The sequence below is a fragment of the Syngnathus acus genome, chromosome 10 (genome assembly GCF_901709675.1).
Source record: "Syngnathus acus chromosome 10, fSynAcu1.2, whole genome shotgun sequence".
Taxonomy (NCBI): Eukaryota; Metazoa; Chordata; class Actinopteri; order Syngnathiformes; family Syngnathidae; genus Syngnathus; species Syngnathus acus.
In genome coordinates this window covers 22299852-22326487 of record NC_051095.1, presented here as the reverse complement: position 1 = coordinate 22326487, position 26636 = coordinate 22299852, and the positions used below count along the sequence as shown (strand labels likewise).

Genomic DNA, 26636 nt, shown 5'->3' with positions numbered 1-26636 from the left:
ACGATGAAAAGTGCAGCTGAGGTGGTGGCGGTGTTGTACACATTTTTGGCCAGCAGAGGACATTAAAGAACATTTGGGTCAACTGATCCATAAGAAAGGAGGGACGTTCACCAAAGTTCGCTGAGTTTTTTGTTTTTTTTATACTTTCCCTTCCCTCTCATTCCAGAGGAGGGATGGCGCTGGAAAGCTGAAGAGTGCAGCCGGAGCCTACAGACTCTGACCTACATTACCACCCTGAAGCCCCTTTAAAAGCCCCCTCTTGAGAGATCTTTTGCGCTGCTCGGCCTTGGGACCCAACATCCAGCACAGCATGAAGCTTTTTGTTGTGCTTTGCCTCGCACTGTTTTGGGTGGCGCTCCATCATGGTAAGTCTGTTGCAACATTTGTTTGACTTCCTTTTTGGAGTTGCCATGTTCTCCTCATCCTTGTTTCTGTTTTAACGCATACTCCAGCTTCCTCCCACATTCCAAAAACTTGCATGTTTGGAAAATTGAACACACTCATCGTCCATGACTGTGAATGATTGTCTAATATGTTCCTATAGCCTCTAGCACAAACTCAGTTGTGGTAGGCTCCAACCCTCCCACGAGGACCGTTGCTAAATTCTAGAAAAACTGAAACAGAATATTAGTTTGGGGGCACTTTTGTACAATCACATGCAGTTCTCCGAGTTTGTAGTTTCACTACACATGTTTTTGATAAACATGCCTTGTGCTGGAAGTGGTCCTCCATTCGTTATGAAAGTGGAACACCTCATCCGCATAAAGACTGTTTTGTAGATTTATTTTAGTGCTCCTTGAGAATGAAATGACCACCATCAACAGTGAGAGTATATTGGGCCACATATGACAGAACAAAAGGATTTCAAACATCTTGCTCGAATGTTATTATAGCTGCTGGAAGCACACGCGCAAAGAATCCCTAGACACCAGTGTTCAACTTGGGCTTGATTTTAGCCAAGGTTCAAAAATCCGGATGTGAGTTGTAATGAGCACTCTTACGAGACAAAAACAAACATGGACGAAATTGCTGGTACCCCTCTGGCAATGAAAGAAAAAACCCAAATATCTTAACCCAAGTAACTTAAATGTTATCGATTGGGAAAAGGGGAAGTTCGCAGAAGCACCTCATCCACAGTCGCTCACAAATCAAAGAGCGTGGCTGGACACAGTAGTAGAATAAGTGGCTGCTATATTCTCTCTTCCATCCATTCACATAGCATCAAAATGATTTACTAATCTGCCAGATATTGTCTTCTGCGTATTGCTTCTCTTTTAATAAAATGTCAACAGACTCTGATGTGTGTATGTGGAGCAAACGGACTCCTTCGGCTGCCCAACAACATGCATGACCTAAATTAACGTGACAAAGGTCCCCTTCGACTGCCTAAAAAACAAGCCTTTCTAAAAAAAACAACCCACCAAGACTTTCGTTACAACGTGCTTTTGCGGTTAACGCAAGTCCCAAATTCTGGATTCCAAAGTGCGCGCAAAATCGAGCTTTAGCTGTAGTACTGTTGACATAAGTAAATGACCCCTAATTAACATTACAGCTATTGTCAAACTTGTAATCAGTCAGCCTATTTAAAGGGTGACAAATAGTCAAATTGCTAACCTCTCTGGATGTCAGGAAAATCAATAATTTCAAGAGATGAATAAAAATTAACTGTAGGCTAGAACGACTTCCAAAGAAATGAAAGATTAATTCCATGGTCAATGTCAGATCGCACCATCCGCCATTGTTTCCGACTTCATGGGAAGATGGGAGATGACCAAGGACATCACTGTTGAAAATGAATCATAAAACAAATTGAGGCTGGAATTTGCCAAGCATTTCTAAAACAGGTAGCAAACGGTAAAAAAAATAGATTCTCTAACTCTCTTTTAAAGGCTCTTGCCAGCAAGCCAAGAGAAGAAAGGATTCAGGGGAAAATCGAATCAGACCGGGAGGGAAACGGGGGAAGATGCGTCACCCCAAACTGAAGGAGGTAGGAGGGAGAGGTCACAGCCTCCTGACACAGGTATTGGAAAAAGGCCGTTTCCTGCGTCTGGGCCAGAGCACCATTCTGGCCCCCGGGAATGACATAGAGCTGCGCTGCAAAGGCTCCAACATCGGGTGGTCTTATCCCACATACCTGGACACCTTCAACGACTCTCGGCTCAGGTGATCAGAACGTGCATTCATGAACAGCTCTGCAATGTGTACATAAGGACAAATAGCGTATTAGTGCATGGACCTCGAGCTGGATATCACAGTATCACTTCCCATACTTTCTATGTTTTCCTCCTTCAGCATTATACAGAGCGACAAGTACAGTCAGCTCATCCTGACCTCGCCCTCAGCTGCTGACACTGGACAGTACAGTTGCTGGGTGATCGTGTGTGATGGTGGTGAGTGCGAAAAGGACCATGAACGTGTGTATGCCTCCCACATCTATTTTGCAGGTGAATGAACATACAGCTTTTGTAGACATTGTTGATTTTTTTTGTTTTGTAATGCATTTTCATTACAAAACTTCATCAATTATTGTTGTTTATTTTGTGATTACAAAAACTAACAGACAATGACGCAATATTACATGACAGAGATTGATGTTGTGCTCTACTCACCAACCTTTATGAAACTGATTCAGTTCCAGAAATCAGAGAATATTTACGGTTGAGATGCTGAAGTCAGCGTATTTGGACAATTTGAAGATAATAGGGGCTCTAAACCAGGGGTGTCAAACACGTTTTTTTCACGGGCCGCATTGTAGTCATAGCTTCTTTCGGAGGGCCATTATGACCGTCTACCCAAATAAATGTATGAGCACCTCATATATACAGTAAAAGTTACAAAACAAACTGACGAATAACTCGTTTTCAAATCAGATGAGTAAAAACTGGTCAAATATTAAAAAAAAAAAGATATTAAAAGTGAAGACAATTTGCAATTCTAGTAATGATACAAATTTGATGCACAATTTGTCTTCGCGGGCCACATAAAATGACGTGGCGGGCCGTATCTGGCCCCCGGGCCTTGAGTTTGACACCTGTGCTCTAAACGATTAGTGGAATATCAAAATAGTCGTAGATTAATTTGATAATAGTTTGTCAAATAATCAACTGATTTTTGACAGCTCTAATCAAATCACTAACACATTTTGTTTTGTCAAACAATTTGTTTCAAACAATTAAGGCATATTAAGTTCTTGAAGATTTTATGAAGTATGAATGACAAGGGAAATATAGTAGGTGTTGTTTATTCGTTTTTCCCTGCAATATACCCCGTTTGTCTCCCAAAGATAGGCTTATCCACGACTGATGAGATGAATGCATACTTGTGTTGCATGGAAAAATTCACAACCTGTGATTACCAAAATCCATGGCACTGATTGGTAAATGAGTGGGATAACATCATGACAATCTATAAACACCAAGGCTAAGATCTGGTGTTTGGACAAAATTTAAGAAGTGATAGGCAGATTGGACTCCTAACAACACACTCTACCACTCCACCACCGCTATATTTTCTCAAATTTATGGTTCCTTGATTCTTTAAATACGTAGCGGCTTCATGATTAATAATTGTCAAACCTTAGTAAGAAGTTGACAATAATCAATGCCAAAAATCTTTTACAGACAAGGACAACCTCTTTGTCCCATCGGACATCCACTTCCAGATTGTGTACCTGCGCCCAGACAAGCCGGCCGTGGTACCGTGTCGCGTGACCACTCCGCAGGCCAAGGTGTCGCTGCACAGAGAAGTGCCGCCTGAGGAGATCCCAACCAATGAGACCTTGGTGAACTATGACCCCGCCAAGGGTTTTGTCCTGCAGACACCTGACCACGAGTATCAGGGGGTGTTCTACTGCAAGGCTGTAGGCAAAGGAACACCGCAGATCTCCACCAAATACCAGCTGCTCTATGTAGAGGGTAAAGCTGTCTTGTACTTGTTAACTGTCTGCTTATTGGTTCAGCTAAAGTTAGGCTAGTTGGACCTGACCATTCTTGCACACTTCCCACTGTCAACAGTCCCCAGCAGTCCACCATTCGTGAGCCTGAAGGCTTCTTCTGAGCAGGCGAGCGGCGGCGACAATGTCAACGTGACCTGCAGTGTGATAGGGGAGCCGGACGTCGACGTAAGCTTCACCTGGTCTTTTCCCGGGCAGGTGAGAGGGATGTCTTGTTCAAAACAATTAAACAGTCAGCTCACCAGTTTTATGAAGCTGTGCCGTGATCGATTTTGACTTGAGACCTGTCAACTGTGTCATTTTAAGTCGAAAGTAAGTGGCAAAATGGCCGCCTCCTGAGAGGGATGAAAACAAGTGGATTTTGCTGCGTAAACTCATATTCCACAAATGAAATATTAATCAGAATGTGGTGTTTGGACTAGTGGGGAAACATTATTGTACATGTTACTGGGGTTGACGTCCCCTTTAAGTCACGATTCAAACATTTCTACTGGGGTAGCAGCTCTAATTTCTGCAAGAAGGGCTTTCCGGAGTTATAGAGCCCAAACAGAAAATGCTCTAGAAGCTTCAGATTTGTTTTTTGGCTCCCAGAATCACAAAAAAACCTGCATTTCGGTTCTGCGACAGAACGCACATTACCACTAAATTGGCAAGATAAGTTTTGGTTGAAAAGTGTTTTCTTTCTGGATTTTAATGGTATTTTTTATTTTTGCAGGTGTTGGGTTTAAAAACAAAACAAAAAAAACTGTTCATAGCCTTGATGTGCATTTGAAAGTGGAGTTGAATTAAATGGTTTTTTTTTTTTTTGCAGTCACTTTGGAGGATTGTGCTTTTATCTTAATTGCCGTTTAATCAATGATATGTTACAGACACTAAGTTTTTCCTCACACACCTTGTGTTGTCCCACGTCAACTGCGTCAAGTAAAATTATCTGTAAGCTACTTTACTTATAAGGCTAGTGCTTTAAATATTTATGAGGGGAGGAATCATACTTTGTGGTATAGTAAAGATTTGAAGTCAATTTCTAAAAATCGATTCAGCCCCTATTGCGTGAGAATAGATTTACTCTACTGACTTGTGATCAACTCCATGTAATACTGATCATACTAGTTAGTCTATATGCAGTATTTCTTGAATATATTCCTGCGCTGTAAAAGTAAAAAAAGTCAGGTGAACTCAAGTTTTCAAGGAAACACACTATGATCAAACTTTAATTTGGGCAATTCATAATATTTTAAGTTTTTCTGTTGTGAAAAAAGTTGTTGAAGCTTAAATTACTTGTTTTAGCCCCTCCCCACTCCCCCTAAATACAAGTTATGATTTTTACAGAGGGATATGATTTGTTGTTTGTTTCAGGGCCAGCGTCCCGTTCACACCCAAACCTCATGGAGGCTCGTCAATCGAGGGCGGGGTCAAACGACACGTATCACACAAAGCGTTCTCAGCGTTGACGACATGGAGACCATTGATTTTGGAAAGTACATCTGCAAAGCCAAGAACCAGCATGGCGAGACACTTGTCATGACTAGCATCATGTCCAAATAGCTTTTCTCTTTAAAGGGAAAGTCAACACCCAAATTTTCTTTGTAATATGTTCTCTCCAACTGATTGAATCACATTATTTTGATAAATGTTTCGTTTGTGGAATCTGAATAAACACCAGTTTTCTGAAGCTGAGGCGTGATTGGATGTGACCTGTGATTTGGCAACTGTGATGTCATTGTCAGTCGACAGCGTATGGCAAAAATGGTCGCCCCCTGAGATGGGTAAAAACAGGTGGATTTTGCTGCTTAACTCAAATTCCACAAACGCAATGTTAATGTCATGTTTAGACTAGTGGGGGCACATACAACATACTGCTGAGAAAATTTTGCGTGTTGATTTTCACTTAAAGTTGCTTTATTAAAAACACAAAGTGAAACACTTCTGCTCACTATTTAAGTGTCGAACGTTAAAAAGCTAATTGAATACATTGCGAGTCAAATTAAAAAGACAGCTTCCCATTTCCTCCAACATTAGAATGCACTTAGCTGCTGTGTTTCTTCACAGGAGAGGGAGACAGCAGCATTAAGAGATTTGCTGTGGCTTTGTAGCTAGTCACGAGAAGAATCTGGTTAAAGCTGAGAATTTTGCCAAGCTGACATTCTAATTTGCTCCATATGTGGAATGCGTTACACGTGCCCAGAACGTGTTTTGTTTTAGAGCTGCTTCCTTCTGACTTTCAACAATAGAATTCTGCAGAAATTTGAGTATCAATGTCATTATTACTAGAGCATAAAACAATTACCTTCATCTTTCAATATATCACGTCTCCACAACAATATTGTTCACAGTCAGTTTTGATCAATATAAAAACTTCACATTGTACTCACCACAGTAGGTATGTGACAATTGACTTGGCTCCGTCATTACTCATGATGCCATTTTTTTGCTATCACACCATTCAAGTGTTAGCGCTCCTCTAAAAATAATGCAAAATTAAGGCATGTGAACGAATTGTGGAATGCTCCTTGCAAGCATGAACATGAGCCGTTGTGTTGTAGGAGGTTGGTGACCCCTGTTCTAAAGTTTAGAGATCACATTAAGTTCATGTAGTGTCTTATTTTTGCCCAGAAGCCAAATATACCCAACCTTTAATGTTAAAAATATATTTTTATTAGTTTATTAATAGCATATTTCAAACAGCGCTAACTCTCCAAGAATCAAATTTAAACCCAAATTCTACGTCGGAGACATTTCCAAAACAACATGCTGAAGCAAAGCCTCTCCTTGCCAACAGACCCCAGTTTTAAAGCTATATGAGGATGATTCCTTCAGGATGAGTGACGTTGGACAACACATCAAACAGTCAGAATTGGGATTGGCCCTGTGGACCTGCCACAGTATCAGGCTAATGTCTTCTGGAAATTACTATGTTTCATTCTACCAAGACAGTTGGGGGTCACACTTTTACATATTTGTGACTAACCGTGCAGGAATCCACAGCCTCAATTCTGTATAAATATGTGCATCAATGTGCATGCAATGCGCGAGTGCCGAGCATCCAGACAGACAAACCACCAGTGGCTATAAAAATAAAAGATTGCATTTTGTGATACTCAAGTCCTGAGTCTTTGTACCCTCACCCCCATTCTCATGCCTCTGTAGACAGCCAAAGAACAACATGGCCTTGGTTAAGTGCTCGCGTGCAGCATTTTAACAGTCTGTGTCTGTCTAAATCATGACACAGTTCATCTGAAAAATATGATCCACCCCCCACAAGCCGATAATGTTGCTTTGCCAATAGGTCAACAGGGTGACCTTTAAGATGGATAACTTGAGTCTGTTTGCTTCCTGGAAGCGGGGGGAGCCATCGTTATCTGGGTGAGAGCGGGAAGGGCGAGCAGGCCCCAGGGCTGGGAGGTGACTGTAGGCTGAAGGAATGGGATGGAGATGCAGAGCTAGGGGATGCCTTCTGTGGGCTGCTTGGTTCCCCGTTGTGGAGTTTCCAGAGCAGCTCTTCATTCTCCATCGACAAATGCTTGTTCACCTTGGACTCCTTCTGAAGGGATTCTTGCAGCACAGCCTGCTCTGCAAGCAATTGCCTGCAAGTTACAAATACATCAGCTTAAACAACCTGCAAGACCGTCAAAAACACACCTCCACCAATCAAAACAGAAAATGAATGATTATAGATGAGCTGAGCGCATGTTCGAAACTTCCTCATGCATTATGTGCATTAACAAGCGGATGAAATTCAAGTGAAGCCGTATTACTTTGCGGAAAGACATCAAGTAGGGGTGCAACGATTCATCGATACACATCGATTAATCGATATAATGCTCTACGATTTATTGGCATCGATGCTAAACGTAAACATCGATTTATATCGTGTTTGACCTCGGACATTAGACGCGACTTTATTTTGAAATCCAGTTCATTGTTGCTTGCTTCCTCTTTCCGGGAGCAGTACGCGGCGTGTTGTGTTGTGAGCAGAGCAGGCACGTGAAAGGGGAGCCGACAACTACGCGGCTCCTGGGCTGGTGCTATGGCTAGTGTCCAAGAAGACGAGGAAATTCGCTCCCCTTTGGGCTTCAAGTCATTCGTTTGGAAGCACTTTGGATTCCAAAGAAAAGATGGCTCAACGGACAATTAAAATTATTGTAAATAAATAGTTCAGTAATGCACTTTAAAGTTAATGGTATTACAAAAAAAGAAAGAATATTCATTTTTCTTTACTTATATGAGAAAAAATATAGGAATTTGATAAAGTTCAGTGTTAAAATAAGCACTTTGTATACTACAATACTCTTGTAATTTCCTAAATAAAGAGTTTGCAGTACCTTGTTGATTTTGCGTATGAATTGTTATAAATCAGGATATTGTTCTATATTTTTTATTTAAAAAAAAAAAAAAACGATCGTGGAGCACTATATCGTGATGTATCGTGAATGAATCACAGCAGGCTTTAAGATATCGGCAAATATCGTATCGTGGTTCTTTGTATCGATATGATATCGTATCGTGACAAAACCCGTGATTTACACCCCTAACATCAAGATTCGGGAGGCACACTGTATATGTTATGTTCATAAAATGAGTCAAAATGGATAACCAAATTCTGGGGTAAACCTACTGTAAATACACAAGTTTAACCATACACGCGAAGTAAGGAGGGTTAAATTTATCTTTTTGGCCACAGGTGGCAGTAGCAATTTGAAACGCGAAATCCCGTAGAGTGCAGATTTAAAATGAGCAAGTTCCTAGGGCAGCAAATGTGATCTCCTATGCGCGAGGAAGAAGATTGACCACGACTTACTTTGAGAGCATAGAGTATCTCTCCATGCGAGCTTTGAGGTCCTCGTTCTCCTGCTGGACCTTCTTAAGGCTTTCGTCTAACTTCACATTTTTCTCAAGCTGGCAGACAAAACATGTGAACAATGCTTGACAGCACGACAATTTTAATTCTTGTATAACAGGTTGTATAACATGCCTTGTCTCTATTCTAGAACTTACCAGTTCATCAATTTTAATCATCATCTTCTCCTGTTGGTGAAGTTGTTTGTTTTTGATATCCAGCACCACCTTGAGGCTTTCCAGCTCTTGCTCCAGATACACAGTGTGCGAGTCCTTCTACAGGGAAAGAACAAGAATTTTCAGGGCTCTTTTGGAACGTTAAAATAAGATCCCAGTAAAGCAGCGGCAACACACATATTGTAAATAATAAAAAAACTTGAGCACTCTTAATAAAGTTCCCTTAATTACATGGTTGACTGCTGAGTGGGTTCTGAATCAATACTGATATGGAAAAGCAGACTGTCTTTAACACTGCACTTCAAACAAATTTGAAAGGGCAGTGTATTCAGAGAATTGGTATTGGGCCCAATTCAGATCATGATGCCAACCATTCAGGGAAATAAATGAATGGTTTGGTTTATGATTGACATAAACATCACGATGCACAAAGCAGTACCTGTCCCACCGCCAGCTCTCTCCGCTTATTCTCTTCTGACGTTAGCTTTTCGAGCAGGTCAACGTTTTCCCGAGTCAGCACTTGAATTTGTGCCTGCAGGAAAAAGGCGGGGTTTCTTTAAAATACAGTATCACATGCATTCGTATTGGGAGAAAAACTGTTCAGCTTACAATGAGTGCCACTTCTGAATCCTTCAAACTTTCATCCAATGACTCCAGTTGCTGAGTGTGTAATTTCTTGAGCTCTGAAGAAGTTATGGTATAAGATGGAAGAAAACAATTCAACTCACTCAACACACCTCAACTCACTTCACCCCACCTCACCTCACCTCACCTCACCTCACTTACCTTCCAGTGACTGTTCATGTTGTTGTTTAACACATTGCAGCTGTTCTTCATGGCTCCGCTCTAATTCCAGCTTCAGAGTGTCATGACTTCCTTCAAGTTGTTCCATCTTTTGGTGAGACATGGGAAACCGATCAATTACTAGCTCATCCCTATTACTAAAAAGTTGTGCATTTATTCACTATTTATTATGAATGTTTTTGCATTTAGTCACTGGAACCCTATCGGCTCAAGACACATTTGGTGAAGGGGACAAACCTGCGTTTGTAGCAGAGCTTTGTACTTGTCTGCCTCGCCCTGGTAACTGAGGTGGACCTTGTCCCACTCAGCCTGGTAGAAGGCCTGCAGTCTCTGCTCCATCTCTTCCAGGTCCTTCTGGTGCTGCTCCTGCAGTCTCCGCATTGCACACTCCAGAGCATCCTGCAAGTCCTGCTTCTCCTTTTCCAGCCGTTCGGATGAATTGACTGAGCACTCTGCAAAATGCAAAGTGTGTTTAGTCCTCCTATTCTTGAGCTCGGTGATGCCCGGCGAGGTTGCGTAGCTGCAAAATGTGAACCTGGTTACCTTAGAAAGGTTGTCATAATTGTGTTGATGTACATAAACAACTTCAGAATGGGGCCCTTACAAAATGTGTTTAGGATGACAAAGGTGGCACTACTTTTTAATGAATGTCAAAGAAACACATGGGTAGCGCTGGCTACACTGGACGACAGGATATCTGCCAATTACGGCAAAGTTATTTATGGCCAGAGGTTACATATTTTCACATTGTGAAAACTGGACCATGGGTAAAAGATTTCAGCTGGGGCTCTTGTACCTTTTGAACAATGTTTAAGCAGAGGCGTTAGCTCAGCTTCTGTCGACTAGTCAAACTGTCTCAACACAAGCTGCTCAAGGGTAGTTATTAGTGAGTAAATCTACAATGCAGCTTTCATCAAAGGTGACATATGGACCAATTCATCCCACTGACATTCACCGAATCATCCAAAACAACAACGATGTCTGAGAGTCTGATAGTTTAAACTGTATGTTAAGACAGTGGAAGAGAACATGACCGCAAAAGCGTGAAGCAGCAGCACCCGCGACAGAGTGGAATAACGGCAGCAGAGCCAGGAGTAGAGGCAAAGCCAATACTGGGACCAGCTATCAGGCTCTGGCATGCAGAGGCCAAGAAAGTGCATTCCGCAACCATGTGCAACTGTGATCTGGTCATATGAGCCTTTAGTCCAATTCCGCCCATGGAAACAAACACCATTTGGCTCATATAGTGTCTGCAGGTCTGCTTTATGCCAGAACTAAAGTTAGATGCTCTGGCCCACAGTCTGACATGGGATGGACTTTTGGGAGTAACGGATGCAGATCGTGTAGCATAATTAGGGATGTATGGCACTGTCAATATCACAGGACTGGTTGACACATCAATGGATTCCTTTAGGAAGAATGTAAATCCGGCGACAGAAAGTTGACGGGAACACTTTCAAACAGTTGTTGCTACAGTGCGTGTAGCCAGGTCAACTTGAGGTTAGGGTATCTGAAGGACCATTCAACAAAAGAATGTGTTAGAACAGTGCTTAGAATTTAATAGTCATGTGGAAGTCGAGAGGCACTTTAAACAAGGTGCGTGTGTCTGCATAATATGAGGATAAGATCAAATTAATGCAAATTGATCATTTATATATAATAATAAAAGATTTATCACAAGGGTCAAGTGGACAGGAAACAAGATATGGAATTATGGCTGTTAATTTTCCTCACTGAATAGAGAAATACTGTCATTACTCCACCACTGTTGGATCACTCACAATTTCATTTGATTAGTGCTACTGTTCCACTTGGCTTCAATAGTGTTATTATTTTCAAGCTACTCAGAGTCACTATTACCCTATCACCTCATACATACAGTTCCTTGATGACGAGCAATAAAAGCTTAGTCAAACACTGATGAGGTAGCCCCGCGGCAACATACACACATCTATGTATAACTTCAAAATACTGTAGTTCCTTGACACCTCTTAAGTTGCTATGAAGCGGAGCTTTGACGCCATTTGGAACTTATAAGAGCAGCAAAACAGACAGTTTTTCAGTGACGCTTAGCTGAATGCAGTCTCTACAGAAAAAAAATTGAATAGGAATAGGCAAATTCAATAACTGCATATAGCTGGCGTACACAGGAAGAAAAAGTTAACGCTTAATTTTCTCACTATTTTCTTTTAATAATAAACAAAAAGTTTGTTTTATTGACGATTGGTTTGGTCAATCATTTTGGAGATCTACTTGATGCTTTGCACACAGAGCACGTTTTGCTAAAAACGAGATTCAAGCATAAAATACAAAGTGACAAAATTCATTAATAAAAGATGGTACAGATAATGAATGTAATCATTGATGAGTGGGTATTTTTGAGATGGCCCTACTACTTGGGGTGTAAATGAAAATCGCTTTGAATCAGAAATTTGTTTTATTTAACCAAACTGAATTCTTACCATCATAAAATAGACCATCCTTTAAGTGTAGCGAAATACATACCAGATCACCCCGTATGAGAAATGCAGGAGGTACCGTAATTTTCGGACTATAAGTCGCGGTTTTTTTTCATAGTTTGGGTGGGGGGGCGACTTATACTCAGGAGCGATTTATATACATATATATGGGGTTTTTTCACTTTTTTGGGCATTTTATGGCTGGTGCGACTTATACTCCGGTGCGACTTATAGTCCGAAAATTACGGTAATAATCAGTATGAAACTATTCAATGTCGTTAATTACTAATTGTTCCTTTGAATCTAATTAACTTTAGTCGGTTGGGCTTTGGAAATCTTTTACATGTTAATAAACATGACAAAATCCACACCCAATTGAACTGGTCCGCTTCAAAATGTGCTGCTCTTGAATCCTAGTGTACCCCATGCACCAAGATACATATGTATTGAATCATCTTTTATCGGAGAGATGCACACCCATTGATGACTGATGGGTGTCAGTTATGAAACATGAAACCAAGTATGAGACAAGTGCCATACATACTGTATATGCGTACAGTCCCAAGTGCATGGCCCGGACCATCTTACCTAACTCTCCTTGGAGGTTGACCAACTGCTGAGAGAGTTCTTGGCACTGCCCCGTGGCTTCATCACGCTGCACAGAAATAAGAACAGATCCAACATATTAAAATCAAAGCAACAGGACAAATATATGAAAAATATTTATTTTCAAAAAAAAAGTGACAGAATTTAGATTGTTACATTAATAATACCATATTGCAACCTATTATTGATAAGTAGAGAAGGTACACTCACAACATGAAAAGACACAAATGTAATTCAAATGTTTAATGAATGCAGTTACCAAGCCAGGATATTAGCAAGAACAAATATAGGACTGCAATATAACCGCAGGTGCTGATGAAAGTAAACATCAGGAATAAGGCAAATAAAAGTTAAACTTGTTAGTCTACTCATGTTGAGTGTTAGCTCATCATTCTTGCTGGCATAGTTGCTTTACTTCCAACACTTGCTGCAGTGCTCTTCAAGGTTTCGATTTGACACAACTTAAGAGAAACAATTCCTTAATTATGACACTAAACACGTGACATCATGAATGGTCATACATGTAAATGTTAAAAGACGCCAGAGCAAAGGCGAGTCAAACATCATTCTCCAATATAAAACAAACACAAAAGCCTGCCCACTGCCATTTACAACAGTACCTACAAATTAAGTGTCAGTGTAAGTTACCTGCTTTGCAGCACAGGGAGCTGTGACGCACAATCTGCTGCCTGTACAACCCATGACAGCCTTTGAGCCCCTGCCCCGCACTGGGGTTTGGACCCACTAAGTAAGCCAGGACAAACAGCGGTCCAGGTGGGCGCACCACCTCCACTTACATCGTCCTGGATTACAAGATGCTTCTCCAGCTGAGCTAACTGACTGCTAAGTGCAGTGCTGTAATAAAAAAAACACACACTCACACAAAGGGGCAGGCTTCCAAAAGAAGAACAGGCTCCTCCCGACTGAGGTGAGGTCACTTTAAGACAGCAGCACATGCAAGCATTCAGAATGGAGAAACCAGATCATTTGTAAAGATGATGGAACAGCCTTTAAGATGGGAAGTGACCTTCCCACAGGGACATGGGGAGAGCCTTCATCACGACCATCCCCCATTCTCATCCAAGGCAGCATTAAGTCATCCACTAAACCTCCGCACCACTCCCTCCTGTGGACCTCATGCTCACAATTCCACTGGTACACACCCTTTTACGACAGTGACAGATCAGATTTCCAGTTTCACTTTCAAGCAAATAATCTCAGGCAATAATGATCTGTAGCTTGTGGATCAAACTCAAACAGGTCAAGGATTTAGAAGCCAGTTCTCAACCATCTGACTGGATGAGAATGACTTCACAGTGAACTTAAACATGATATATTTTAAGAGAACGGTGCATTTGTTTCCTCCGATGCACACAGATTAAAACTTGTGAGTGCTGCAATTGTGTGTTTCTGTATAGAAGCATCTTGTATCCCATATTTTTAGTAAACCACTCCACAAAACATCAACCTACCCACAACAATCCAGTTTCTTTCTACCGGTAGGGTATTTGCCTGTGCCTGCTGGTTTCATAGCCAGTCCACTACATTTTATCTCACAATCCAAATCTAACAGAAGATAAGAAACAAAGTGCAGTGCTGGCTAAGTGGCATGGTCACTCGCTCATTTGACCATATCAAGGCAACAGCTGACAGCATTCTCACACGGTGATGGTAAGAGCCATCTATTCTTGGGCCTTTGAACGACTATACTCTCCAATGGGCACTACCAACACACAACAGATAAAGGTATCCTTAGCTTCACAACACTGTATATGGAATTTTCAGTAATTACTCCAACAACTGTAAGTTTTCCTATTGGAGCTGATGTACACTGTCACTTAAGGAACCAATGAGGAGATCAGTGATTGGGTCAAAAGCATCAGCAGGACATTACATGTGGACAGGTACAACACAGGGATGTTCAACAACTACCATAATTTCCGGACTATAAGTCGCTACTTTTTGCTCAAGTTTTGAACCCTGGGGCTTGTCCTCCTGTGTGGCGTATCTAGGGATTTTTTGTGATTTTTGTGATGACTTGATCACTTTTATACACTCGTAAAAAGGCTGTGGACCGCTGTTGTGCGGCACCGCTTTGCTCGGCGGAGGGATATGTGACACGGTCACTAGGGAGAAGAGTGGTGTGATGATCGCATGTCCATCCGCCAGGCAAATAGTGCCGTATAATTCACACAAAGAGACAGAACGAGATCAAGACGGACATTACTGACAAAAGGAAGCTTTTATACACAAACCCTCATTATGGGGGACAAAAGAAATGCATATGATGCCGCTTTTAAGTTAAAGGCACTCGATTTGGTTCTTAACGTAGGAACTACAGCTGCTCATGCATTGTAGAGGTTTCTTCCGGTCACTAGGGGAAACTGGGCTATTGTTGATGACATCTTGTTGCGTCACCCTTTTCTTTCTTTATTTCCTGGTCACATCTACTCTGGAGCTATATGTGTAGCTCGCTAGTTTAATGTAACTTAGCTCTTCGTGCATGAATAAAATTTGCATGAACAGACCCTCATTATGGAAAATGCTAGAAGAAATGCATAAAAGCGACAATGGAAGAGACTGAGAAAGTGTGTGGCGAAGTATCAAGTATTCCAATCGGACACTGAGGAGGAAGACTTCGATGGTTTCAGTGGCCAGGAGGAACATGAAGACGACGGCTCTCAGTGACTTTTACTGGTATTTTTTTTAACCAGCCCTGTTAGTGCTGTGCTACCGTGTTGCTGCTTTGTTACCGCCGTGTCTCGGTGACTTTTACCGGTATGTTTTTTTCTATAAGATAAGATAAGATAAGATAATCCTTTATTATTCCCTCAATGACAGCCCTATTAGTGCTGTTACTTTCGTGTTGCTGCGGTATTACTGCCGCGTCACAGGCAGTGTTTGGAAAGAAATGTTATAGTATGTTACTAAAACTTTAAAAAGCCTTTCTGTGCACCGTCTTTCTTTGTAAATAACTCACGTGCACATGCGACTTTTAGTACGGTGCAGCTTATTTATGATAATAAAATAAAAAAAATCTTCCTAAAATTTTTGCTGATGCGGTTTATAATCAGGTGCGGCTTATAGTCCAGAAATTACGGTATATGATCAAAATGGCAAATAATTTACTGTAAGCATTTAATTCGCAGCACATTAAGAAACCGAATTGTGGTTATTTATTTATTTTTTATAAATAATATAAAAAATCCCTCATACAAGTCAAACAGTTGAGCACAAGCATATTAAAGAAATAAAAGTAACATCCAATATGTAACCAGCGATTATGACAGTCTACTTTCCCAAGGCATAATTTTGTTTTGACAGTCAAAAAATAAGGAACAAGACTCGAGCTGTATTCTGATGTGAGAAGCTTGTTTATAATGTAGTGGCAAACAATCCCCAGAGGAACTTGGTTTCTGGAAACTAATCACATGACACTGCTTGACACACCATATTCAAACATTGTTTAAATGTGTTTGAAGATCCATGTTTAAACTGCTGAGCGCATAAATATTTGCACATACAAATAGCATTTGGGTTGCATTATTATTGGCATCTATAAATGCAACGTTGGGTTCTAATTCCAGCATTGCAGCAACAAATAACCGATTTCTTTACGTACTGAGGACTAAAATACCAAAACATTTTTCCTTCAGTGTTTTCCCACTTAACGTTATAAAAAAAGTATGAAACTAAACAAAAACAGTTGGGATTAAATATGGCTGTTATTCTCAAAACAAGTGCACATTTATTTTGGTTTAATTGTGAAAAAAAACCTTCAAATCCCCAAAACAAATGATCCTACCTCAGACAGAATGTGCTGTAAGACGATAGTGACAGCTTGAAATCTGCAGTTAGAGGCCGCAAGCAGTCCCTCAAGATTCTGGATCCTCTGGTCATTTCTGTCATCCCGTGGGAGACTGGGTGGCACCACATCTGGAGGTCCTTGATTCTCTTTTGCCTGGGATGTTGACACTTGCTGCCGGGACGAAGTCTTGGGCTTGTTCTTTTCCACTGTAAAAGAATACGCATCAATAGTTGAGACAATGTTCATGATCAACTTCAAACTTCCTTCCATAAGCACAGTACAGTATATGGTCCGATAATACCATACCAGCCTCAACTCGATACTGTCAAGTTGTGGATGGTTCCACCGCCCACAGATGTTCTGACTATTCCCAGTGCTGCTTCACAGATAGCCCGGCATAAAGATGGATCCTCTAAATACAATTAGTTTTCCATTTCCCAATTCAATAGCGAGCGCTGTGGACCTGGTCACTGAGGGCAGCTTGTTCTGCTAGTGCAATTATTTAGATTCCCAGAATCCAGCAAACAAGCAACCTTTGTTTATTATCAACATGTGTGATAATAAAAAAACAACATGCTTGCATCATTAGACTAACAAATAGAATCATTATGTTTATGTATTATAAAATATAAATAATTCCCACCTGCAAGAAAACATGTTTTACAATGGCCAGTTCACCAGGAGGGAGCAAACAGTGATACAGTGTTGTGTAACATGGCGATGAGGTTAAATTGAAACATATCTGGAATACCAGCTTTCAGTGAGTGGAATTTAATGAACCAAAGGGTCTAGTGGGAGTACTCAGAGGATTGTCAGTCCACTCAAGCAGTAAATAGACACATTAGCACCAATTAGTGGTGGAGGTAACATCACAGTAATATTACATTTAGGTGATAAAAAATTAATTCCTTAAATTTTTGTACCATCTTTACAATTACTGGGTCCAGTAATGTGTCACAATACCAAGGCCATAAGACAACATTAGACAAAGCAGGTTGAATCTCTTCATCAATAGAGATTTTTGCTTTTAGTATTACACATTCCTGATCTACTGTATCTCATTTTGTTATTAATTGTATTGAATCTACAATATGTTTGACCAATAATACTTCATGATAATAGGACCACATATTGGCAATATGAAACTTGGCTTTCCCATGTGTGCAAGTTACTTTGAGTACGTTGCTAATTTTATGGTGAACATTCTGTTTTTAAAAAAAAAAAAAAAACTGGGATAGGCTCCAGCACACCTGCGACAGCGGTTCAGAAAATGGATGGCTGTACATTTATTCATATTGGTCTGATTTCATTCCTCAACTAAGCACAGGAGGAAAAAAAATGAAGGAACATTATTATGCACTATTCTGAGTCAATGCTTAAATCAGACCAAACAAAATGCATTTACACATTTAGGCCCTAAACCATAAAACGCAACACAAGATTGTTCTTATTGCAAATTAGTCAAACATGGCAGGCTAGCAGAATTTTAATATGATTTTTTTAAGTATATTACACAATACCTGGATAAACAGGTAAAGTTTATAGTGGAGCAGATTAAAAGTTGGATAACAAGCATTCAATTGATGAACAGGATGTGATCTTTATAATTCTTGTTACTTCTCAGCAAACCTGTGGGTTTATCTGAACGAGATTGCCCTCTGCTGTATGCACAAGAACCATCACTTTCAAACATGAGCAATTAACATGAATCAATGTTTGTATGCACCGAGGTTTTGCTGTGCAGTTTGATAAGGAGATGAAAGATGGAAAGATAAATTCAACAACTCAACTCTATACCTCAAAACGGCCTCTTTAAGATAATATAAACACACAGAGGTAATGTTATGTAACTCAAGGGACTTCCAAGAAATAATGAAAATCTGCAAAATGTTGGAGACTGCTCCTCTTGCTCTGACCATAGATCTCAAAGGTAAAACAAACAATCTATTGTTAAAAAAAAAAACCATCCAAGTAGATTTTAGAACAGTAGTTTTGTAGGCATGTAAGGAGATATCGCAGCATAGAACTGGTGATGAGTTGTGCTGTTTATCACATCACTGAGTTCTTTGTTAGCATAGTGACAGAGAATTCAGTTCAGGCTCATTCTCATTGACATTATTGGAACACTCCATTCGTTAACTACAGTGCCATATTTGTAAACCAAATTATTGTAGTAGTTCTATTTGATTAACACCATTGGAATTGTAATACCCGATGAGACGAAAATTCCTTCAAAATTTCAAAACTAAAAATAGCATTCAAAGCATTCAACTTTTATCGGAACCAAAACTAGTTTCCCAACAGAACTGATCTACTGTCACTGTGAGGCTTCATGTAGAGTCCAAAATAACCTTGGTACATTTCAGGCTGAAATAGGATAAGTGGGTCTCTCTATGTGGCCAATATGAAAGGTCCGTCTTCTTTTTGCCTTTCTTGATCATTTACACACAAATTTAAAAACAAAGAATGGACATGATAGCTACTGCATAGTGAAACCAATCTAACATTTTAATCTTGCTTGAATTCAGCAGTATACTGGGTGAAATTATAGTCACTACTGTAGTTAAATGAAAGCCGAACCTCCTGCTTAAGAGACAAGTAAACAGCCATGCTAAACATAGAGGCACACTTTTTGAAACACAGGTCAAGTACTGTAAATAACAAAATGTTTAACTCAGAGACCATATGGTCAAGTCAATTTCAATATAACAAAATGAGGTGACTAACCTGCTTGGAAAACCACCGTGTTTTTCCAGCATCCTGACAGCAGGTGAATGTTTCTTAGTAGGCCTTTTGCTGTCAGGCGCACGTGGATGTTTGACGGTGAGAGCTTTGGAGACCATAACATCTCGCAGTAGTAAAAGAACGCCACCGTATACATATACTCAAGTATTTGCCAAAAATTAAATTCAATGTTAAAATCTTGGTTAGAAAGCCAAAAAAATCATCCGAGGCAAGAGGCACCCCCACCCCCCCAAAAAACACTGCCAATGGGACATAATAGACAGAAAAAAGTAAAAGCCCTCAGAGGTCACAATGGTACAGCATCCATGTAGGACATTCTACTATTTTCCATAGGCCTTGTAAACCTTAATCCTGCAGGTCAAAGTAGGCTTCAGTCATCGGCCAAAACACCAGCAGCACTTACATAACACGATGGTGGAAGTGCTGTAGCGGGGGCAAGATGCTCGAGCAGGAAGGTGGGTGGGGTGGGATCACAGGGTGGAGAGTGGCGATGGGAGGGGTTAGCAGGAATATTGTAGCCAATGAGAATTGTAGCTCGCTTTCCGTGCTTTCACAATGTTACGCCATTTCTGCCTCAAACTGAGATGAGCAGAGATGACAGGCCAGCTCTCTGCAATGCTGTCACTGTTAACTGAACTGAAAGCAGTGCAGCTGAGATGCTGACATAGCTGTCCCCAGTACTGACTGTGCAACATTCTCAAGTTTAAAAGAGGGGGCTGAAGGTTATTTTAGCAAGACACCCTAAAACGCAGTGTCACGTGTGTTGAAGAGAAAATATTTTTAACTCCTCCCCCCAAGAAAATAGATTTATATCTAAATTAGTTATTTCTCACTGCACTCACCTATGTTAGTGACGACACTTACCTGGTATACTTGGTGTTAAACCAACAAATCTCGAAGACGCAGTTCTTTTGAGAGGACCCGGAGAGGAAGTAGAAGCTCCTTTGTAGGTAGTAGAAGGTTTATTTCTGGGCACAACTGTTGTAGACACCAACACACACATACATACAAAAAACATTTTAGATGCTGGCTCTAATAGATCTTTATCTTTGATGCTGTTTGTGTGTCAATAGTAAAAAGTTACATTGGGATATGATGAAACGTTTAAAAAAAATAAAAAAAAAATAAAAAATAAAAACATCGGATCATAATGACACAATATAAATAAATAAAATCAAAGCTAATAAAAGTTTATTCTCGGACAGGCAATATTGTGCACCAACGTGAGATAAATAAATAAATAAAATCAAAGCTAAAAAAAAGTCTATTCTTTGACGGGTTATATTGTGCACACCAATGTGAGTTTAACGCAATGAATGTGGACATTCGTGCTAATCACTTTAAAAGCATGCATAATTCCTGGCGTTTGATTAAAGCAGCAATATCCGAAGACCTTGAGTTTTGGCATTCAGCTGTGAGAATTTGTTGAGTTGCGACGCATTCCAACAGGCGCATAGATAGGACACCGTTTGTGTAAATGGGTGCGATCTTACTTGGCCCAGTACACCTTTCAAGGGTTGGCATCCATCTTGCTTTCGTTGGAACAGCTTTAACAGGGGTCTGTTTATGTGTAGTGCCAGTTACCCTAGAAACTGTCAGACAAGCATGGATAAGCAGTTGAAAACGGAAAACCGCCATGTGACAAAATAACAAGAAGCCATCGTGATACAACAGACTGACATTGAATTATAGGTCAGCTTTTTACATCTATTTTTTTTTTAGCGGTCAGCAATTTCTTTAGAATGAGTCTTTAGAATGTACTCAGTCTCGCTCTTTCAATGAATTCTATCATTCCATTCTAAGTGAGGTCCTTAACATCACTTTAAAAATAAATAAATAAATAAATAAACCTCACCCTTCAAAAATAATTAACAAAAGCATTATTTTATACTACAAGAATCACATTCTAACATCTCCAATGTGTTGGATAGGCTTACCTTGTGTACTTGCTGCACCTACATTCTGATCACTGTGAATGTGTTCTCTCTTAAGGCTCCTGGATGTCAGCGAGGCCTTTAAGTAGACGCGAGGTAGACGAGAAGTAGGGGGAGGACCACTAAAAGAGGAACCTATGGGAGTTGCAAGAGGTTGGGATATATTCAATTTGGGCTTGACATGTGCTGCCGTGGCTGGCTCAAGGGATGCTTTTCCTGTTGCCCAATTCCTGTGACTCCCTGCTATGACATGAAATGGGGAAAGTGGTTAGGTTGGACATTACACTAGGTGGTACATTTCGCAGGAGTCAAAGGCAACATTTCTAAAAAAACATGTATTACTTAATACTGTTTTTGTTTATCACTTATTGAAAAACAATCAATTATTTTTTTTAAATACCCATACTCCAAAAATTTGTTAAGGCACCACTGCAGTCAAAATGAAAAATTAACAAAACAATACAACCTCATGAACATTGAGTTTCCATGTGAACAGCAGTGCGGAACTTAGATTCCCGCCCTTTCCTTTGTTTTTCCCAAACAACCAAACGACTTCCCATCACAGGAAGACTTTTTCCTTCCCCATGACTGCTGACTGCTTAAAGTGGATGAGTAAGGGAAAACTAATGGGCTGTTTAGACTCATGAGATGACAAGACTTCAGACATGAGAAAGGGCTGTTCGCCAGAATACACACTGGTAAATGTCACCTAACAGAGAAGCTGCTAAACATTTGAAAATATTGTTACCACGTTAAAGGCATTACAGACGATCTTTCCGACAGCTCAGAAACCAGAGCCTATTTGTCAGTTTTTGAATACAGTGATCCCTTGCTATTCCGCCGTTCGTCTTTTGCCGCCTCAGTGCATCGCGGGTTTTTAAAAATATTTAATATTGCGGATATTTCGGTGCATTGCGGCTTTTTGCGGCGTCACTTGGCACGCAGGGCTTCATTTGCCCATATGACTTTACGACACAATTAGCCGGGAGAGGATAATTGCTGACAGCTAAATACTTTAACATTTGTTTTACTGTACTTGTATTAATCAAAAAATACTATACAGTAATTTGAATCCATTTTGATAGTATGGAAAATACATTTTGAACACAAATACCGTATTTTCCGCCCTAAAAGGCGCACCTAAAAACCTAAAATTTTCTCAAAAGCCGACAGTGCGCCTTATAGGCCAGTGCGCCTTATATATGGATCAACTGATGAATTTGTTGATCCATACTGGTTGTACACAGTGCTCTGCCAAAATGTTTCAGTACGTTTTAGTACGACTAGTAAATTACAAGGTCGCATCGCTTCCCAGCATTACGGCAACTGTAGTCAGAGGGCGTCACCGAATAGCTGTTGTACCCGCGAGGCTATTTCATGTCAAAATAGGCTGCTCTGTTAATGTTTCGAGTACCGTATTTTCCGCCCTAAAAGGCGCACCGGGTTATAAGGCGCACCTTCAATGAACGGCCCATTTTAAAACTTTGTCCATATATAAGGCGCACCGGATTATAAGGCGCATAAAATAGAAGCTATACTGCATCAAACTGAGGTTGACTAGGGTTGCGGTATGCATCCACTAGCCAATAACCAACGAGCCCTCTGTAAACAATCGCGTTTCTCAAACGATCTCCTATAAAATGATCAGAACTGACTAAAGTTCGATCTAACGCATTGGTACTACTTACCTATGTTTCCCTTCCATATCGATCCGTAGATTTACTCGAAACATTAACAGAGCAGCCTATTTTGACATGAAATAGCCTGGTACGTATAGCAGCTATCGCAATAGCATTACCCATCCGCAAAGTCTCACGAGCCTCAGTTCGCAATCTCCCATGAGCCTCAGCAAAGTGTAAACAATCGCGTTTCTCAAACGATCTCCTATAAAATGATCGGAACTGACTAAAGTTCGATCTAACGCATTGGTACTACTTACCTATGTTTCCCTTCCATATCGATCCGTAGATTTACTCGAAACATTAACAGAGCAGCCTATTTTGACATGAAATAGCCTGGTACGTATAGCAGCTATCGCAATAGCATTAGCCATCCGCAAAGTCTCACGAGCCTCAGCTCGCAATCTCCCATGAGCCTCAGCGAAGTGTAAACAATCGCGTTTCTCAAACGATCTCCTATAAAATGATCGGAACTGACTAAAGTTCGATCTAACGCATTGGTACTACTTACCTATGTTTCCCTTCCATATCGATCCGTAGATTTACTCGAAACATTAACAGAGCAGCCTATTTTGACATGAAATAGCCTCGCGGGTACAACAGCTATTCGGTGACGCCCCCTGACTACAGTTGCCGTAATGCTGGGAAGCGATGCGACCTTGTAATTTACTAGTCGTACTAAAACGTACTGAAACATTTTGGCAGAGCACTGTGTACAACCAGTATGGATCAACAAATTCATCAGTTGATCCATATATAAGGCGCACTGGCCTATAAGGCGCACTGTCTGCTTTTGAGAAAATTTTAGGTTTTTAGGTGCGCCTTTTAGGGCGGAAAATACGGTAAATCTACGGATCGATATGGAAGGGAAACATAGGTAAGTAGTACCAATGCGTTAGATCGAACTTTAGTCAGTTCCGATCATTTTATAGGAGATCGTTTGAGAAACGCGATTGTTTACACTTCGCTGAGGCTCATGGGAGATTGCGAGCTGAGGCTCGTGAGACTTTGCGGATGGCTAATGCTATTGCGATAGCTGCTATACGTACCAGGCTATTTCATGTCAAAATAGGCTGCTCTGTTAATGTTTCGAGTAAATCTACGGATCGATATGGAAGGGAAACATAGGTAAGTAGTACCAATGCGTTAGATCGAATTTTAGTCAGTTCCGATCATTTTATAGGAGATCGTTTGAGAAACGCGATTGTTTACACTTCGCTGAGGCTCATGGGAGATTGCGAGCTGAGGCTCGTGAGACTTTGCGGATGGCTAATGCTATTGCGATAGCTGCTATACGTACCAGGCTATTTCATGTCAAAATAGGCTGCTCTGTTAAAGTTTCGAGTAAATCTACGGATCGATATGGAAGGGAAACATAGGTAAGTAGTACCAATGCGTTAGATCAAACTTTAGTCAGTTCCGATCATTTTATAGGAGATTGTTTGAGAAACGCGATTGTTTACACTTTGCTGAGGCTCATGGGAGATTGCGAGCTGAGGCTCGTGAGACTTTGCGGATGGCTAATGCTATTGCGATAGCTGCTATACGTACCAGGCTATTTCATGTCAAAATAGGCTGCTCTGTTAATGTTTCGAGTAAATCTACGGATCGATATGGAAGGGAAACATAGGTAAGTAGTACCAATGCGTTAGATCGAACTTTAGTCAGTTCCGATCATTTTATAGGAGATCGTTTGAGAAACGCGATTGTTTACACTTTGCTGAGGCTCATGGGAGATTGCGAGCTGAGGCTCGTGAGACTTTGCGGATGGCTAATGCTATTGCGATAGCTGCTATACGTACCAGGCTATTTCATGTCAAAATAGGCTGCTCTGTTAATGTTTCGAGTAAATCTACGGATCGATATGGAAGGGAAACATAGGTAAGTAGTACCAATGCGTTAGATCGAACTTTAGTCAGTTCTGATCATTTTATAGGAGATCGTTTGAGAAACGCGATTGTTTACAGAGGGCTCGTTGGTTATTGGCTAGTGGATGCATACCGCAACCCTAGTCAACCTCAGTTTGATGCAGTATAGCTTCTATTTTATGCGCCTTATAAGCCGGTGCGCCTTATATATGGACAAAGTTTTAAAATGGGCCGTTCATTGAAGGTGCGCCTTATAACCCGGTGCGCCTTTTAGGGCGGAAAATACGGTAATTTAAAACAATTTATCATGTATCATTTGCATGTTGTGTAGCGTGCGTAAGGTGCGTCGTGACGTAATTCGTGCTGATTGGAATCACTAAGGGAATTGTGAGCAAAATAAGAAACAATTCCAAGGAATTGGTCATGTGGAAACCAGTTCTTGTCGCAATTCCCATCCGTACTTGCAATGTTTCTTTACCTGCAATCCTATTCTTCTTTGACTGTGCGGTGCCCACAGCCAAATTATCTCCTGGTCGCTGCCCGATAGACTTCGTAGCAGGTCTGGGACTGGCAATGGAAGGCTGCGGAAGATATGTCCCTTGTCGTTGGTTTGGGGATGTCTGTCCTTGCCTTCTGCTCTTTTCCAATGTGGCTGAACCCTTCCTTCCAGATTCTGTCTGCAAAGATATTGGTGCAAGATTCCCATCTTTTAATTTTTCCACTGAGCCTAATACATTGGACAAACATGCAAACTAGTTTAAACTAGTTTTCACATTTGTTCAAGTCTAGACCCCTTGTAACTCCTACAGAAAAGTACCTTTAATATAGAGGTAAACAGTTCTTTGGAAAACATGGCTCACTAATTTTCATAATCATACAATAAACATTTACTCATCACTCGGCTGACGTTATTAACCTCTGCAGGACTTGTGTTTGCAGCAGCTCTTTTGGAAGCCTCAGTCTGTAAGGCCAATTTGCTACGGGAAGAGTTGTTTAGGGTCGCAGGTTTTGCTTGTTTCTCATGTCTAGGAATTGTAATGGTACTTGAGGACATAGAAATTGTTTTCCTTTGCTTGGATGGTTCCGATGAAGCCAAAGTCTCTGAAGAACATCGAGGCCTTGTGTTGACTGGACGCAAAGCTGAGACTGACCTGACCTCAATTTTGGATGACACGTTTTTCTTTGGAGTTAGTTTCTGGTCTTTCCGGAAACTTTTAGCAGGGGATTTTTGGGGGGATAACAAACAGAAAGTTTGGTTGCCAGTGGACTGAGCTGGGGAGTGCTCTACTTGGCGTAAAGGAGGACTTGCGTTTGCAGCAGCTCTTTTGGAAGCCTCAGTCTGTAAGGCCAGTTTGCTACGAGAAGAGTTGTTTAGGGTCGCTGATTTAGTTTGTTTCTCATGTCTTGGAATTGTAATGGTCCTTGGGGACATACAAATTGTTTTCTTTTGGTTGGATGGTTGGGATGAGGAAAACAAAGTCTCCGATGAACATCGAGGCCTTGTGTTGACTGGACGCAAAGCTGAGACTGACCTGACCACAATTTTGGATGACACGTTTTTCTTTGGAGTTGGTTTCTGATCATTCTGGAAACCTTTAGCAGGGGATTTTGGGGGGGATAATAAACAGAAAGTTTGGTTGACAGCGGACTGAGCTGGGGAGTGCTCTACTTGGCGTAAAGGAGGACTTGCGTTTGCAGCAGCTCTTTTGGAAGCCTCAGTCTGTAAGGCCAGTTTGCTACGAGAAGAGTTGTTTAGGGTCGCTGATTT

General features: G+C 40.8%; 2 protein-coding genes across 3 annotated transcripts; one reads left to right on the top strand and one right to left on the bottom strand.

Annotated features, from left to right (window-relative positions):
• Nucleotides 1-146: 146 nt before the first annotated feature.
• On the top strand, nt 147-5629 carry pdgfrl (platelet-derived growth factor receptor-like). Its single transcript, XM_037261964.1, has 6 exons — nt 147-365; nt 1890-2163; nt 2293-2444; nt 3621-3914; nt 4014-4150; nt 5309-5629. Exons 1-6 carry the CDS (start codon nt 311-313, stop codon nt 5495-5497), a joined length of 1101 nt encoding a protein of 366 aa, XP_037117859.1. The 5' UTR covers nt 147-310; the 3' UTR covers nt 5498-5629.
• Nucleotides 5630-6589: 960 nt separating this feature from the next.
• On the bottom strand, nt 6590-25529 carry mtus1a (microtubule associated tumor suppressor 1a). 2 transcript variants are annotated; one of them, XM_037261963.1, is made up of 13 exons: nt 25347-25529; nt 21325-21564; nt 20881-20979; nt 20252-20365; nt 16640-16848; nt 12817-12883; nt 10007-10221; nt 9752-9857; nt 9575-9648; nt 9405-9497; nt 8948-9064; nt 8751-8848; nt 6590-7536 (listed from the first exon to the last, which is right to left on the bottom strand). In XM_037261963.1, exons 3-13 carry the CDS (start codon nt 20909-20911, stop codon nt 7308-7310), a joined length of 1353 nt encoding a protein of 450 aa, XP_037117858.1. In that variant the 5' UTR covers nt 20912-20979; nt 21325-21564; nt 25347-25529; the 3' UTR covers nt 6590-7307. The 2 variants fall into 2 exon arrangements, with proteins under 2 accessions (XP_037117858.1, XP_037117855.1); XM_037261960.1 differs by lacking the exons at nt 20252-20365; nt 20881-20979; nt 21325-21564; nt 25347-25529 and adding an exon at nt 19370-19834.
• Nucleotides 25530-26636: the final 1107 nt, after the last annotated feature.